This window comes from Tenrec ecaudatus, chromosome 13 (genome assembly GCF_050624435.1).
Source record: "Tenrec ecaudatus isolate mTenEca1 chromosome 13, mTenEca1.hap1, whole genome shotgun sequence".
NCBI classification, from domain to species: Eukaryota; Metazoa; Chordata; class Mammalia; order Afrosoricida; family Tenrecidae; genus Tenrec; species Tenrec ecaudatus.
Window position 1 is genome coordinate 123,590,777 of NC_134542.1, and position 17,418 is coordinate 123,608,194.

General features: G+C 41.9%; 1 protein-coding gene across 1 annotated transcript in view; it reads left to right on the forward strand.

The window, feature by feature from the left end:
• The window catches only part of LOC142424693 (uncharacterized), a 31,623-nt gene extending 15,135 nt beyond the window's left edge, over positions 1-16,488 (forward strand). Inside the window, 3 exon segments of the mRNA XM_075530085.1 lie at positions 2,831-3,025; positions 10,730-10,856; positions 12,195-16,488. Of these exon segments, the coding sequence (XP_075386200.1) occupies positions 12,652-14,028 (1,377 nt within the window). The 5' untranslated portion in view covers positions 2,831-3,025; positions 10,730-10,856; positions 12,195-12,651 and the 3' untranslated portion in view covers positions 14,029-16,488.
• The last annotated feature ends 930 nt before the right edge of the window (positions 16,489-17,418 follow it).

Consider the following 17,418-nt stretch of genomic DNA (forward strand, 5'->3'; position numbering starts at 1 on the left):
ATTGTGATTGCTCTAGTTAGAACATACAGTCATTTTTTAATATCAGTAATGAAATTGGATATCTATGTTTGTCCTTTTTCTGAGGTGGGGTTTTTCTCTTTCCTTTAAATGTGACATTTTGACTTTTCAAAAAATAAGAATGTATATTAGCATATTAACATATTGAACTATATCTGTTTCGTGTTAGATTTATAGAGTTGTGTTTTTTTAACATGAAAAGCCTTTGATTGGTATGTTTCATGTATCTATTTAGATCATTAATTTTTTGCATTATTTGCTATATCACAGTGCTTATTTTCTTATGTTAAATCAACTCTTGGACAGATTCCAATTAATCATGGTATATTAATTATTTTAATGTGTTGTCTCACTCAGTTCCCAATATTTTTAAGAACTTTTTCATGTAGATCCATTTTCAATCTTGGTCTATAGTTTTCTTAAAGTATTATTATCTGTCCTTGGTATCAGGTTATTACTGGTCTCATAGAAAATGTTAGTAATGTACTCTCACAACCATTGTCATGTCTGCACCAATAACTTGAACTTAAACAAACAGAAAAAGTGAAGTGTTTATTCATACTGTGTGAATCCTTTGTTGTCTAGCTACCAGAACCTTCAACTTTAATCTGTCTTACAGTTAGCCTTGATGTTTCCCATGGAGTTTCATCTTGATTCAATTGATCATAGACCTTCTTAGCATCTTGCAAGCCATTCAACTCTCACAGATCATTTGCTCTGCTTGGATCCTCTTTTCTTACAGTTGACCACTCAGTGTAGAGTGATAAATGATTTACACAAGTTTTGACAGGCACATCGTCACTCACACCTGAACAACTGTGTGCTGCCCTCACACTTGAGTCTGTTTGGGAAATACTGAGCCATAAGACATGCTGTGTGGATCTTAGAGAATTTCATTCAGCTTACCTCCAGGAGAATGGTGTAAATCAATGACACAGGAATTCCTCAGTGATTTTTGTCATCACTTTGTTCTGTCATTACTATTATTGTTTAAATCATTTTATTGGGGGCTCTTACAACTCATCACAATCCATACGTCCATCCATGTGTCAAGCACATTCGTACATTTGTTGCCATCATCATTCTCAAAACATTTGCTCTCTACTCGAACCCCTGGTATCAGCTCCTCATTCCCCCCACCCCATGAACCCTTGATATGTATAAATTATTGTTATTTGGTCATGTCTTTCACTGTCTGACGTCGGCCTTCACCCACTTTTCTGTTGTCTGTTCCCAGAGAGGGGGTTACATGTAGATCCTTGTAATTGATTCTCCCTCTCTCCCTCCTTCCCTCCACCCTCCCCGTATCATCACTCTCACCAATGGTCCTGAAGTTTTCATCTGTCCTAGATTCCCTGTGTTTCTAGTTTCCATCTGTACCACTGTACATCCTCTGGTCTAGGCGGATTTGTAAGGTAGAATTGGGATGATGATAGTGGAGGAGAGGAAGCATTGAAGAACTAGAGGAAAATTATATGTTTCATTGTTGATACACTGTACTCTGACTGGCTCATCTCCTCCCTGTGACCCTTCTGTGACCCTTCTGTCCAGGTGCCTACAGATGCACTTTGGGTCTCCACTGTCCACCTTGCCCTCATTCACAATGAGGTGAAGTTTTTGTTCTTTGATGCCCGGCCCATCAACACCTTGTGATCTCAAGGCTGCTGTGCTTCTTCCATGGGGGTTTTGTTGCTTCTCAGGTAGATAGCTTCCTGTTTATCTTCAACCCTTTAAGACCCCAGACACTATATATTTTGATAGCGAGGCACCCTCATCTTTCTTTACCACATTTCCTTATGCACCCATTTTGTCTTCAGCGATCATGTCGGGAAGCTGAGCATCATGGAATGCCAGTTTTATAGAACAAAGTGTTCTTGCATTGAGGGAGTTATTAAGTGGCGGCCCAATGTCCATCTGCTACCCTAATATTAAACCTCTACATAAATGCATGTAGGTCTATTTCTCAATCATCATCTTATAAATATATTTACATATATACATTCTTGTATTTAGACCTCTATAAATGCCCTTTGCCTCCCAGTTCTTGCCTCTATTTCCTTTTATTTTACTCTTGTCCCACTATCATGCTAAGTCTTCATTTGAGTTTCAGTAATTCCTCTAGGTTACATTGCCCTTGATCAAGCCCTACCAGGCCTCTTACCCCCTCCTCACCATGGATATGTGTTTACTATTAAGCCCTGGTGTTGACATGTGTTAAGAGTTGGACTGCTAACCTCATGGTCAGAAGTACAAACCCACTAACTGTCTGTCATGGCTTTAGAGTCTCTGAAACTCTGTAGAGCCGTTCTCCTGTGTCCCATTGCCTGCTTATCCATCTAACTCTACTTGTTGATGAGCTTTAAAGTGTCTCTAAAGTGATTGTACAATTTATATTTCCTCTAGAAAATAATCATCAGTTTATAATAGCTCTTTATACAACCCACTTAAAATGTTCCAGATGCTTTAATTAACATAATCATCTTGAAGGTTCATTAATTTTTTATTCTCCTTCATAGTCACACAGTAAAGAATTGATAATTTTGTGTGTTGTGAGGTAGGGATCCAGCTTTTTTGTTTCTTCTTTTTGACATGTATATTTGATTGTGCAATCTATTTACTTAAAGTCATATTTTACTCACATGTCTGAAAAGTATGAATTTTAGATTTTATTGCTCATTGTGCACACGTGTTTTCTGTCACTCAATAAGGAACCGTTAACAGTATTGGGGACTTTGTGTAAGAAGAGAAACAGAACTGTAACAGCATCTGGACGTACGGGTTATGTATTACTCACATTGTATTCTCCCATCAGCCTTCAGGTTTTGAATCACCAGCAGCTGAGATGGAGGAGGAAGACGTGCCTGGATTGGGTGTTACTATTTCTGGGATGTCCTCATGAGCGATTGAAGTTTGTGAACATCATTCGCGCTGATCGAGATAAGACAAACATAGAGCTTCCCAGTTGCCGGCTGTGTCCTAAAGACCAAAGAAAATGACCAAGACTCAGGTGATCCTTTTCTGTATTTCCTCCTGGAAGTGTAGTAACCTGAATTATACTGATTCGGTTCCTTGGAAAAGTAGAAATGTGAAATAGTAGAAGTTAGAGATAAACTTTGACTCTGACTTCAGCATTGGACTTGAGAAGATTAGGAATATATTCGTCATAGGATTAAAACTAAGGGAATCACATTGACTATAATACGTCACTAAGGATTTTTTGGATGTCATTATCTTTCAACTCATATTCATTGTTCCTTTTTTTTTCTTTCATTTTATTGGGTTCTCATACAACTCTTATCTCAATCCATTCATTCATAAAAGCACATTTGTACATTTGTTGCTATCATCATTCTCAAAACATTTGCTTTCTACTTGAGCCCTTAGCATCAGTTCCTCATCCCCCCACCCCATGAACCCTTGATAGTTTATAAATTATTGTTATTTTGTCATGTCTTATACTGTCCGACATCTGCCGTCACCCTCTTTTCTGTTGTCCATCCCCAGGGAGGGAGTTACATGTAGATCCTTGTAATCTGTTTCCCCTTGCTCCCTCCTTTCCTCCACCTTCCCGGTGTCACCACTCTCAGCACTGGTCTTGAAGAGTTCATCTGTCCTGGATTCCCTGTTTCTAGTTTCCATCTGTACCAGTGTACATCCTCTGGTCCAGGCGGATTTGTAAGGTAGAATTGGGATCATGATAGGGAGGGCAGAAAGCATTGAAGAACTAGAGAAAAGTTGCATGTTTCATCATTGCTACATTGTACCCTGACTGGCTCGTCTCCTCACGACCCTTCCGTAAGGGGATGTCCAGTTCCCTACAGATGGACTTTGGGTCCCCACACCGTACCCCTCCCCCCCATATTCACAATGATATGATTTTTTGTTCTTTGATGCTTGATAACTGATGCATCCAGACCTCGTGATCACACAGACTGCTGTGATTCTTCCGTGTGGGCTTTGTTGTTCTGAGCTAGGTTGCTGCTTATTTACCTTTAAGACTCCAGATGCTGTATCTTTCCATACCCAGGCATCATCAGCTTTCTTCACCACATTTGCTTATGCACCCACTTTGTCTTCAGCAATCATGTTAGGAAGGTGAGCATCATGGAATGCCAGTTTAATAGAACAAACTGGTCTTGCACTAACGGAGTACTTGAGTGGAGGACCAATGTCCATCTGCTACCTTAATACTAAACCTATAAATAAATACACATAGGTCTATATCCCAATCCTATGTAAATATATTTACGTATATACATTCCTGTATTTAGACCTCTATAAATACCCTGTGCTTCCCAGTTCTTTCCTCTATTTCCTTTTACTTTCCTCTTGTCCCACTGTCATTTATTTTCCTTGATAATCCCCACCAGTCCTCTTACTGCTCTCCACTGATATTGGATCACTTGTTGATCCCTTGTCCCTGGTTTGTAACACTACTTCCTTTCCCCCAGCTTCCCTTCACCCATGTCTCCCCAGAACTGTAGGTCCCGTTGTTTTCTCCTCCAGCTAGTTTATCTAGCCCCTCTTATCTAAATAGACCTGCAGCAAAGCAACAGTGACGAAAAGAAAAGCTTGTAAATAGTTCAAGGTCTCTCTGTTGACCTTTAGGAGTGTTTTCCCCTCCCCACAGAAGAATTTTCTTCATAGGACAGCACTGAAGCTACAGTTCAGGGAGAGGGATATGTCTGATACAAGCACTTAGGAGCAAATGAAGGGGGAGGAAGAGAGAGTGGAGCTCATCGTGGCCCACCAAGCTTTAAGGACGATATTCCTGCTCAGAGCAGCCAATGGACAGAGAGGACCATATGGCCAAACCCACTATGAGACATGAGAAACGTCACTAACCCATAGCCCTACAGGGGACAACACTGGAGTCACTGGGAATTGCACCTGATCTGGCACCACGACACCGAGTCAAAACACTATGTGCATGCAACAGAACAGCAAGGAGAGCAGAGCAAAGATGTCCCAAGGGAGGACCCAAATAGACCTGACAACCCATCAGACTCAACGCTAATGCTTAGTTTTTTTTGTTTTTAAACATTTTATTAGGGGCTCATACAACTCTTACCACAACCCATACATATACATACATAATTTGTATAAAGCACATCTGTACATTCTTTGCCCTAATCATTTTCAAAGTATTTGCTCTCCACTTAAGCCCTTTGCATCAGGTCCTCTTTTTCCCACTCCCTCCTCGCCTCCCCCCTTCCCTCATAAGCCCTTGATAATTTATAAATTATTATTTTGTCATATCTTGCCCTGTCCGGCGTCTCCCTTCACCCCCTTTTCTGTTGTCCATCCCCCAGGGAGAAGGTCACATGTAGATTCTTGTAATCGTTTCCCCCTTTCCAACCCACTCACCTGCTACTTTCCCAGTATCGCCCCTCACACCACTGGTCCTAAAAGTATCATCCACCCTGGATTCCCTGTGCCTCCAGCTCCTATATGCACCAGTGTACAACCTCTGCTCTATCCAGACTTGCAAGGTAGAATTCGGATCATGGTAATTGGGGGGAAGGAAGCATTTAGGATCTGGGGGAAAGCTGTATTCTTCATTGGTGCTGCATCGCACCCTGACTGACTCATCTCCTTCTCTGGACCCCTCTGTGAGGGGATCTCCAGGTAAGGCCTAGTGTTTAAGGACAAATAAGATAACTTCTTTAGGAGAGTTTAGTATTCCATGGGATTTTTGTCTTTGTAAATTTCTTTCAGGCTGTCTGAGGTGATGTGTTACATATTCTCCCAAAGAGCAGCCTTCTCATTAATGCCTCTGAAATGGGCATTGTAGCAATAGGAGTTCTAAAATGGTTGACAGCTTCTCGCCTCCTCAAACTATAGTTGTAGGACAGAGTCAACCCTCAGCCTCAGCCCTGATTCATGCGAGGCAGAACTTAAATATACTGATACCCTCCAGTACTTTTGCACTTCTGACACCAGTTATCTCTCCCACAGTCCTCTCCTTCTCAGCTCATTAATTGTTGCAGTGGCCATGTACAAATTACATTCCAGGGTCACAGGTACAAGTTTTATTAAGTAGCAGAATATAACTTGGTATGAGAATCAATAAGGCTACATATTAGGATTCATATTGAAGAATCATGTAGGCAAATCTGCTCTTCTTCAGGGCAGGCCTGTTCTGTCTGTCCCTCTCAGACATTTTGCCCTAAAGGTAGGCTCATTTCTCAATTCTATCTGTGTAGGCTCCTCTCATCCCCTTGGGGATCTCCTTCTCTTGATCTAACCTGCCTGTCCCACTATCTTGCCTTAAAAGCGCTTTCTGGACCTGTCATCTTTGGCTCTGTCACTATGTCCCTCTGCCCTGGTCATTATCTCCATTGATACAACTCTTGACCCCTGATTATTACAGTTCATTGTGCAGGAGCAGCAGTAGACCAGTCCCTATGAGGTAGAGGTTCAAGATATTCTATGATTTGCCCTCCAGCATCTCACAAAACCAAATAGCCGTCAAGTAAATAAGTCTGCAGGATGTGGAGACTGGTGAGTCTCAAATCTATAAGTGAGGTGTCAGCCTGGAGGTTTGTCCTCATGGATGTGTTTCCAAAGGCTGATGAACCAGATCATTAGGTCAGACAACAGTCCACTTCACTACAAGGTGAAGTTGTAGTATCCGGTCAGAGAATAGGTTGCAGGGGCTGAGGGACCCACATTGAAAGGTCCCCCAGCAGGCTGTTGGTTCCTAGAGTGGAGGAAACTCTCAAATCAGGTCACATGTGTGCCTCCTAGTTGCAGGGATATCAAGGACATGGCTCATGCATTTCTGGAAACTGGCAACCCATGGATTCATTCTGAACTCTGGCTCCATGGCAACAAAACCAAATCAACAGGTCAGGTGACAGGCCAATGTCTCACTGTTTCTTCTCAACCATGCTGGCAGGCAGTTCTCTCTCTCCCTCCCTCTCGCTCTTGATATGATGGCTTCTTTGGCCAACCTTGCACCTTCTGTGCCCAGGCAAGACTAGGAGGGCTCCAGAGGTCGAGCCAATGGCAACAGAACTAGGAGGGGCCCATTGGAGAGCATGTGATGAAATATGGCAGGTCAAAGATTTTGTCTATGAGCTTTCTGATCTTGGTCCTGATCTATTGCTTCTTGGTCCTGATCCTGAATTGTCCTATTTCATCAATGAACCACTTTCATCTATGAGCTTTGTGTGGCCATAGAAACGGATTATCACATCCAGAAGAGAGACAAAGAGTGGTGTAGGTGGAATGACTTGTGTAAGAAGATCTGAGGTATGTTTGACCTCCCACCTATAAACTAAGCCTGATAGCTATTGCCACGGAAGGTTCAGAGCCTTGCATAATGGTAACAATGCTAAGACTCCTGATTCCATTTCCCAGCGTACTGCAAACTTGTTTGTCAATATAAACTGGTGTCGTTTTATGTATTGAGTACTACTTCTAGCTCTTTCAGATCCTTTCACTGCTACTCAAAATTCTAATTGTATGAGTAGGTACATTATTATTGGGGTATGAGTGTCCCCAGCACTCAGCGGTCCACAGGAGTGACAATGATTGTGGGAAATATTAAATAGACACTGACAGCAGTGCACAGGACTTGAGAGAGTGAATATATATTTCTTTTTTTTATAACAATTTATTGGGGCTCATACAATTATTTTCACAGTTCATACATATACATACATCAGTTGTATAAAGCACATCTGCACAGTCTTTGCCCTAATCATTTTTTTCTCTTTTCTTCTTTTACATTTTATTAGGGACTCATACAACTCTTACCACAATCCATACATATACATACATCAATTGTATAAAGCACATCCATACATTCCCTGCCCCAATCATTCTCAAGGCATTTGCTCTCCACTTAAGCCCCTTGCATCAGGTCCTATTTTTCCCCCCCCCTCCCTCCCCATTCCCCACTCCCTCATGTGCCCTTGGTAATTTATACATCGTTATTTTGTCATATCTTGCCCTATCCGGAGTCTCCCTTCCCCCCTTCTCTGCTGTCCCTCTCCCAGGGAAGAGGTCACATGTGGATCCTTGTAATCAGTTCCCCCTTTCCAACCCACTCACCCTCCACTCTCCCAGCATCGTCCTTCACACCCTTGGTCCTGAAGGTATCATCCACCCTGGATTCCCTGTACCTCCAGCCCTCATATGTACCAGTGTACAGCCTCTGTCCTATCCAGCCCTGCAAGGTAGAATTCGGATCATGGTAGTTGGGGGGAAGAAGCATCCAGGATCTGGGGGAAAGCTGTGTTCTTCATCGATACTACCTCACACCCTAATTAACCCATCTCCTCTCCTAAACCCCTCTATGAGGGGATCTCCATTGGCGGACACTTGGGCCTTGGGTCTCCACTCTGTGCTTCCCCAGTCATTTAATATGATATATTTATATATATATATATACATATACATATACACATATATACACATACATACACACACTTATATCTTTTTTTTTTACATGATGCCTTATACTTGGTCCCTTGGGCACCTTGTGATCGCACTGGCCGGTGTGCTTCTTCCATGTGGGCTTATTTGCTTCTGAGCTAGATGGCCGCTTGTTCACTTTCAAGCCTTTAAGACCCCAGACACTATCTCTTTTGATAGCCGGGAACCATCAGCTTTCTTCACCACATTTGCTTGCAATATCCCGGCGTGGAGGAGGGAGCCGGTGGAGAGGTCTGGGAGGCTGGCCCCAGCACCATAAATTAAGTGGATTCCTGCCCCTCCCCCGAAAAGAATTTGTTCCAAAGGACGACATTGACTCTGCAGCTCTGGGAGATGGACATATTTGATCAGAGCACACGGGAGCAGATGAAGGGGCAGGAGGAGAGAGTGGAGCACAGCCTGGCCCACCAGGCCGTGAGGATGATGTTCCTGAGTAGAGCAGCCAGTCCACAGAGAGAACAACATGGCTGGCCCCACTGTGAGACATGATGCCCCTCAGTGACTAAGGGCGATACAGGGGACAGCACCGGAGACACAGTGTGGGAATTGCACCTGACCTGATCCCAGCACACCGAGGCAAATCACTGGGGGAGTGCAGCAGAACAGCAAGGGAATGGAGTGGCAAGGTCCCCAGGGAATGCTGAAAGTGGACTTTGGGGCCAGGGTGTGGTGCCCCAACAGACTGGACTGGAAAACACTCCTAAGGGCCAGCAAACGATCCCTGAACTAACTACAAGCTTTTCTCTTGTGAACTGTTTTGTTCTGTTGTTGTCAGTGGTTTGTTTTTGTTGTTTTGTTGTCAGGTTGTATACTGTTGCTTTGATTTCCTCTGTCTAGTTTTCGTGCATGTTAGTGACTCCACAGGTCTGTCTGAATAGGACAGGCTGGATGAACTATCTGGAGGAAAAACAACGGGACCGACAGTTCTGGGGGGACTTGGGGTGGGGGGGTAGTGGGGGTAAGGAAGTGGTGTTAACAAACCCAGGGACAAGGGAAAACCATGGGACCCCAAATGGTAGAGAAGGGGGAGTGGCAGGCCTGGTGGGAAATGATCAAGGGTAAGGTTGCTTAGAGAAGAGGTATACTCTAGCCCAGGTGACGATGAAGCATGGTAGTAGGGCAGGAGGAAAGTCAAGGGAGATGGAGGAAAGAGCTAGGAGTCAAAGGGCATTCATGGAGGTCTAGACAAAGACATGTACATGCAAATATATATAGGAGGATGGGGAAATAGATCTATGTGTCTATATTTATTGGTCAAGTATTAAGGTGGCGGAAGGACCTGGGGCCTCTACTCAAACACTCCCTCAATGCATGAATACCTTCTTTTATTAAATTGGAACTCTATGATGCTCACTCTCCCGACACAACGGCTGGAGCCAAAGTGGGTGAACAAGCAAATGTGGTGAAGAAAGTTGATGGTGCCTGGCTATCAAAAGAGATAGTGACTGGGGTCTTAAAGGCTTGAAGATAAACAAGCGGCCATCTAGCTCCGAAGCAACAAAGTCCACATGGAAGAACACACCAGCCTGTGTGATCGAGTGGTCCCAAAGGGATCAGTTACCAGGCATCAAAGAACAAAAAATCTTATCATTGACTGCACACCTCCATGATAGGATCGCTGAAGACAAATGGGTGTATATTTTTCAATGGATATATATAATGTAGCTTAGAAATCATTGATAAGGCATACATGTCACACAGTTAAACATATACATAGTTGATGGATAATGTCATAAGCAGGTAATATAGTAAACAAGGAGGCAAGTCACCATCTGGACCTAGTGTTAGTTGACCTCAAACCCCCTATCCCCACCCTGAGCCATGCCCAGGAGTTTACTATGTTTATGGTGGCTTGACTAGTACCTCATTGCTCTCATCTACAGATAACCTTCAGGCATAGTGAAGTAGCCAGACCCAGAAATGATTCTTCTACTGTGATAGCTTCTTTAAGGCTGCTCCTTAATGGAGTGTGTTTGGGCTAGGAGGGGGCGTTTAGGGTGGGAAACACACACCCACATTATTTGGCATGGAGAAAATGTATTTCAAAACATTTGTATCTCAGAACCATGGAGATCTTTCTCTAAATAAGGCTTGTTTTCCATGCTATAGTTGAAATTTAAAAATAAAGTCAAATACTCTGTATCAAATCTTCAGTTTACCACACATTGTTGAATGCACTGTCATAGAATAGTTTTTATTACTGTAAGATATGTTTTTAAATCTTCAACCAGAAAATACTGTATTAAACAGACTACTCTAACTACAGGAATCGCTGACATTCAATGATGTGGCTGTAAAGTTCACCTTGGAGGAATGGCAGCTCCTGAACCCTGCTCAGAAGACATTATATCAGGAAGTGATGTTGGAGAACTATCGCAACCTGGTTTCCATTGGTGAGGAGAATACTACCTTAAGTGTTAAAATCTTTGCATATAATTTGGTTTTCTCAAAGAGGGCGATTCTCATTGCATTCTTGTTATGGTGCTAGGTTAGTGGTACAGTCTTCTACCCTTGAGAGAACACCCTATACTTTGTTGCTTTGAGCATTATTATCCCATAAATAAAACATTTTGCAGACTTCACAAACTTAAGCTTAATTTTGGTGTCTGAGGTTCTGTAATTTCTCATCAGCTGGTTATCTAGTTGTCTCCACAGAAGCTTTCTCCCAATTAGAACAAGGAGAAAACTGTGGTCTGTACTAGAAAAAAGCCATAGTGCAGTTTTTCAGGTGCGTGAGCAAAAAACCTTATCACATCCACAGTAAGTGTCAGATAGTACATTAAATTGTGTACTTCTTTGAATGTGAGACCTTACTTTGCCTAGAAGTTTTGCGAAATACTCCTCTAAGTCTTTTGAGATTAGATTTCCATTTATTTAATTTACACTATTGGTTCCAAATTTTTCTTGATAGTAGTTCGTACATCCACCTGTCAATTATTAGTGGATGCTTGCAGCTATTCTCATTTTCAGTCATGCCTTGTCACACACTGAAGGTCCCAGAGCATTGCTGCATTCACATCATTGCTGCTGTCTGTACGTAAGGAAGTTAAAACCTGAGGTGCTCTTGTTCCAAAAGTAGATCAACAGGTTCTCTTCCCAGTCTGAATTTCTGGAGATTCCACTAATCCCTGTGCACCATGGGTGACCCTGCTTGTATTTGAAATACCGGATGGCATTGCGTCCGTAATCACAGCAGCATGAAAGCCACCACAGGACTATACTAGAATACAGGCTCCATAAGCATAAGGAATATGTTTGTGTACCATAACGCCTTTCATAAATAGCTGTAAAAATGGAACATTCTGCATTTTTCACGTTCCCAACGTTGTGTAGTACTGAGTTGTCTTTCATTGAAGATTGATAGAATACAACTGACCTCTAGCAGTTGAAATTAGTAGGTCTTATTATCCCTGTCATCTTTGGGTCTCAGTGTCTTGCATATATTTACATTCTTAGTATATTTTCATGGTCCTATTTAAGCAATTACCAAATCAATGTTCATTCATTATTTTCACATTCAATCTGGTTTCTACAGTCATTGCTTTTACCATTTGTATTGTTTACACAATTTTATTTCCACCATTGTCCAAGAAACATTAAGCATAGTGTTTTATTTGCATTCATTAAGAGTGCTGTCACTAAAGAGCTACCTTGTATCAATCAAGGGGTGTTTTCAAGGTTGCATTGTAAATGAAAATAATGAAGAGTTTCAATGTTCTGTTCTTTTATAGAGATCCCAAAAGTTGATGATCATTTGCTGGATCAGTCACAACATGGAAGGAACATCGACAGAACCAAACAGTTCTATACATTTAATACGTTGGAAAATATTCTTCATCAGCACAAAAACAATTTTCCTCTAAAGGAAAATTATGAGATATTTGGCATACATGAAAAATCAGTCAAACCAGATTTAATCATTCCAGTCTTAAATCAAAAGAGTAGTAGCCAAATTAAGAAGTTAATTGTGCTCAATGGAGATGAAAAAACTTTTTTGATTGTTGAAGAAGACCAATTTGGCACTGAAGTGAAATTCTCTGTGTGTGAAAAATCCAGTAGGATGAAGTCACAAAGCATTCAGCATCAGGAACCTGACAAAGTTGAGAAACCAGGCATAGGTAATAAATGTGGGAAAAACTTCATCAAGGAGTGGTTCCTCTGTGAGGTTGTACAAGATAAGACCTATGAATGCAGTCAGTGTGGGCAGGAATTCGACAAAGTGTTCAAACTCACTGCACATTGTCGACAGCTCATAAAGGACAAAAACCATATACATGCTTGGAATGCGGCAAAGCTTGTCACAGTAAATCATACCTCCAGGAACATCAGAAAACTCATGTGGCAGGGATGCCCTGTGTATGCAGTGAATGTGGGAAAGGCTTCACCAGGAACAGTGATCTCAGTGCTCATCAGCGAACTCATAGTGGAGAGAAAGCCCATGTACGTGGTAATTGTGGTAAAGCTTTCAGCCGGAAGCAATGCCTTACAGCACAGCAGACATTTCACACAAGAAAGAAACCCCATGTATGCGGTGAATGTGGGAAAGCCTTTATCAAGAAGCATGCTCTCACTATTCATCAGCGAACTCATACTGGAGAGAAACCCCATATATGTGGTGAATGTGGAAAAGCCTTTAGCTGGAAGATTGCTCTCACTGTTCATCAGCGAATTCATACTGGAGAGAAACCCCATGTATGTGCTGAGTGTGGTAAAGCCTTTAGCAGAAAGGATGGTCTCACTGCTCATCATCAAAGTCATACTGGAGAAAAACGTTATGTATGCGGTGTGTGTGGTAAAGCCTTAAGCTGTAAAAAATCCCTTATAGCACATCAGACATTTCACACAGGAATGAAACCCCACGTATGTGGTGAATGTGGAAAAGCCTTTAGCTGGAAGACTGTTCTCACTGCTCATCAGCGAACTCATACTGGAGAGAAACCCCATGTATGTGGTGAATGTGGAAAAGCCTTTATCACAAAGAAGGAACTCACTACTCATCAGCGAAATCATACTGGAGAAAAACCTTATGTATGCAGTGAGTGTGGTAAAGCTTTCAGCTCAAAGAGATCCCTTATAGCACATCAGGCATTTCACACAGGAAAGAAACCCCATGTATGTGGTGAATGTGGAAAAGCCTTTATCTCAAAGACTGACCTCACTGTTTATAAGCGAACTCATACTGGGGATAAACCCCATGTATGTGGTGAATGTGGAAAAGCTTTTATCACAAAGAATGAACTCATTTTTCATCGACGAATTCATACTGGAGAGAAACCCTATGTATGCGGTGACTGTGGAAAAGCCTTTATCAGGAAGAATAGTCTCACTGCTCATCAGCGAATTCATACTGGAGAGAAACCCCACGTATGTGCTGAGTGTGGTAAAGCCTTTATCAGGAAGGATGTTCTCACTGCTCATCAGCGAATTCATACTGGAGAAAAACCCCATGTATGTTCTGAGTGTGGTAAAGCCTTTATCAGGAAGGATGTTCTCACTGTTCATCAGAAAATTCATACCGGAGAATAACCTTAAAAAAGGGGTGAGTGTGGTAAAGCTTTCAGCTGAGACAGATCCCTTACGGCGCATCAGAAATTTCACACAGGAATGAAACCCCATATATATGGTTAATGTGGGAACACCTTTATCTTGAAGAATGAACTCACTATTCATCAGCCAACTCATACTGGGGCAAAAGCACATGTGTGTGGTAAACGTGGTAAAGCTTTCAGCCAGAAACTATGCTTCACAGCACATCAGACATTTCACACAGGAAAGATGCCTTTTGCACTACATAAATGTGGGAAATCATATCTGGAATTCAGGTATCATTTAACATGAGAAAATTCTTAATGAGAAAACCTTTCAATGGTGTAAGTGTAACAAAGCTTTCAGCACAGGAAAAGGCAATATGGTTTGGCCCGGGCTTTAGTGGGGGACCAAACGATTGTGACTTAAAATGTGGCTACTCAGTTTCTGAATTGCTGTCCTTCTATTGACGACCCACCATTGTGGTGAGGGGGAGAGGAGCATCCAGACCTTCCCAGGGCACATAGGCACCTCATTTCTCTTCCAGCTTCCAGTGCCTGAAAGAGCTCGATCTCCTGTTTCTGGATCACAGCTATACCAAGCAGTAGAGTGCCCACCCAGATGTCCACCTTAATGCTCTTTTTAACCCCCCATCCCCCAGACAGAACAATAGTAACAGAAAATAAGAATGAAGGAAGTAGACGATTGAGAACAATTAGTCCAGATGAATGGACCACAGCAAACCTCAGCCTCCACAATCTTGAGACCAGGAGAACTAGATGGTGCCCAGCTACCACTAATTACTTGAAAAGGATCACAAAAGAGGGACCTGAGGAGAGAGGGAGCGCAAAGTGGAACAAAACCCCAAATCATAGACTAGGCTTACTGCTCTGATGGACACTTGCAATCCCCACAATGGCATTTAGCAGCTTCACTCCTGGAATTGGACTTCCTCCTCTGACTCTCCTTTCAGCCAAAAAACATACAGGCATGGAGGGGAAGAATAACAATCGAGGGGTACACCACAAAATTACCAAGTGTACAAAATCAAAAGGACAGCATTTGCTAATGGATAAAACTCTTGAAAGCAAGAAGGGACAGGAAAGGATGAATAATTATGAGGGGAAAACGGAGAGGCGGAAGTGGGAAGAGTGCTGGTATATCTTGGGAACTGCAATCAATGTATGAATTGTTGAATGTAAAATCAATTTACTCTAAAATTTTAAATTATAATTTATTAAAAAACAGAGCTCAGGTGTCATCGATTATATGTAGGACAGTTACAATGTAACTCTAATGATTTTTACCTGTGTTTCTAAGTTTTCTTGACAAAAAGAAATACAGAAAAATGAAAAAGTTCTAAATTCCATCAAGGTGGGAAAGCTGTCTCTAGGGAGTTATGTCACATACCAGTGATCTCCTGCAGATGGAAAGCTCTGTGTATATAGTGACTTTGTATAGGCCTTCTCTGGCTTCTCGTGTCATTAAACACCACTGGGATCCTAACTAATGTAGTTGTGGTGGGACGGCCTTTAGCCAGAAGGGAGTCAAGTGACAATAGATAATAGAGTACAACAGAGAAACCATGAGTACAGTGGTTGTGGAGATACATATGCATTTAGTGACTTCTGGCATCGAATTGTGTTTTGTTTTACAAAGCCCATAAGTTAAGCAGTGATTCACTAATTGGATATGAGGGTTGGGTTGAACAAAATGTCTTCCTCATTGTATGACTACACTGGGTATCCTGCAGGAATTCATGAATATAGAGCCTAGGAAATCTTGATAAGACTAATCCTGTGTGTGTATACACATTGATATCAAGACAAATCTGATTTTACATTTGATGTCCCTTTTGATCCATGTTAATGTACTTTAACTCTTAAAGGAACTGAAGAAAATCTACTCTCACTCTAGACCAAGAATGTGAATGTCTTTGCTGTATCATGTAGAATGCACTGGAAAGTGAATTGTTTTAGATGCCGTTAGATTAAATTATAACCCTTTACCCTCTGAGTTCCTTTTTGACTCATTTTAAATCTATTGTACTTTCTAATCTTTTTTATATTGAATTTTATCTTTTAATTTGTTATTGATATATATATACACACACATATATAATCCATGAAGCCTAATAGTGGTATTGTTGGATCATATGGAATTTCAATTTCTGGTTATTTACGTAACCCCATATCATTTTCCACAGTGGCTTTGTGTATTTATAAGTCCGACAGCAGTTCATATGTGTTCCCATCGCTCCATGTCTTCCCCATTATTTGTTTTCTGTTTCTTTGATTTGGGCTGGCACTGTGGGAGTAAGGTGCTATTGTGTTCTAATTTGCATCTCCCTGAAGGCTAATGATTGTGAGCATTTTATCTTGTGTTACTCAACTGTTTTGGTGAATTGTCTGTTTATACCTTTTTTCCCATTTCTTGATGGGGTCTCATTATTGAGATGCACAGTTTTTATATTTTCATAATTAGACCTTTGTCCAATGTGTCATTGATAAAAATTGTTTCCCAAATTGTGGTCTTGCTCCTGATGCAGTGTTTTTGTTTTTTAATGATTTTATTAGGTGCTCATACAACTCTTATCACAATCCATACATAGACATCAATTGTGTAAGGCACATTTGTACATTCATTGCCCTCATCATTCTCAAAACATTTGCTCTACCTAAGCCCCTCATTTTCCCTCCTCTTCACTCCCTGCTCCCTCATGCACCCTTGATAATATATAAATTATTTTGTCATATCTCGCCCTGGCCAATGTATCCCTTCACCCACTTTTCTGTTGTCCGTCCCCCAGTGGAACAAGCATGTAGATGCTTATCATTGTTTCTCCCTTTTTAACCCATCCTCCCTCTACTCTCCCAGGATCGCCACTCACACCACTGGGCCTGAAGGGATCATGGGCCCTGGATTCCCTGTGTTTCCAGTTCCCATCTGTACCAGTGTACATCCTCTCGTATAGCCAGACTTGCAAGGTAGAATTGGCAACATGACAGTGTGGGAGTGGGGCGGGGGAGGAATGATTTAGGAACTAGAGGGAAGTTGTATTTTTAATCATAGCTACATCACACCCTGACTGGGACGTCTCCTCCAAGAGACCCTTCTATAAGGGGATGTCCAATGGCCTACAAATGGGCTTTGGGTCTCCACTGCGCACTCTTCTCATTCACTATGGTAAGATTTTTTTGTTGTGATGAGGCCTGATACCTGATCCCTTTGACACCTCATGGTCACACCGGCTGGTGTGCTTCTTCCATGTGGGCTTTGTTGCTTCTGAGCTAGAAGGCCGCTTGTTTACCTTCAAGCCTTTAAGACCCCAGACACTATCTCTTTTGATAGCCGGGCACCATCAGCTTTCTTCACCACACTTGCTTAGTCACCCACTTGGTCTTCAGCATTTGTGTCGGGAACGTGAAC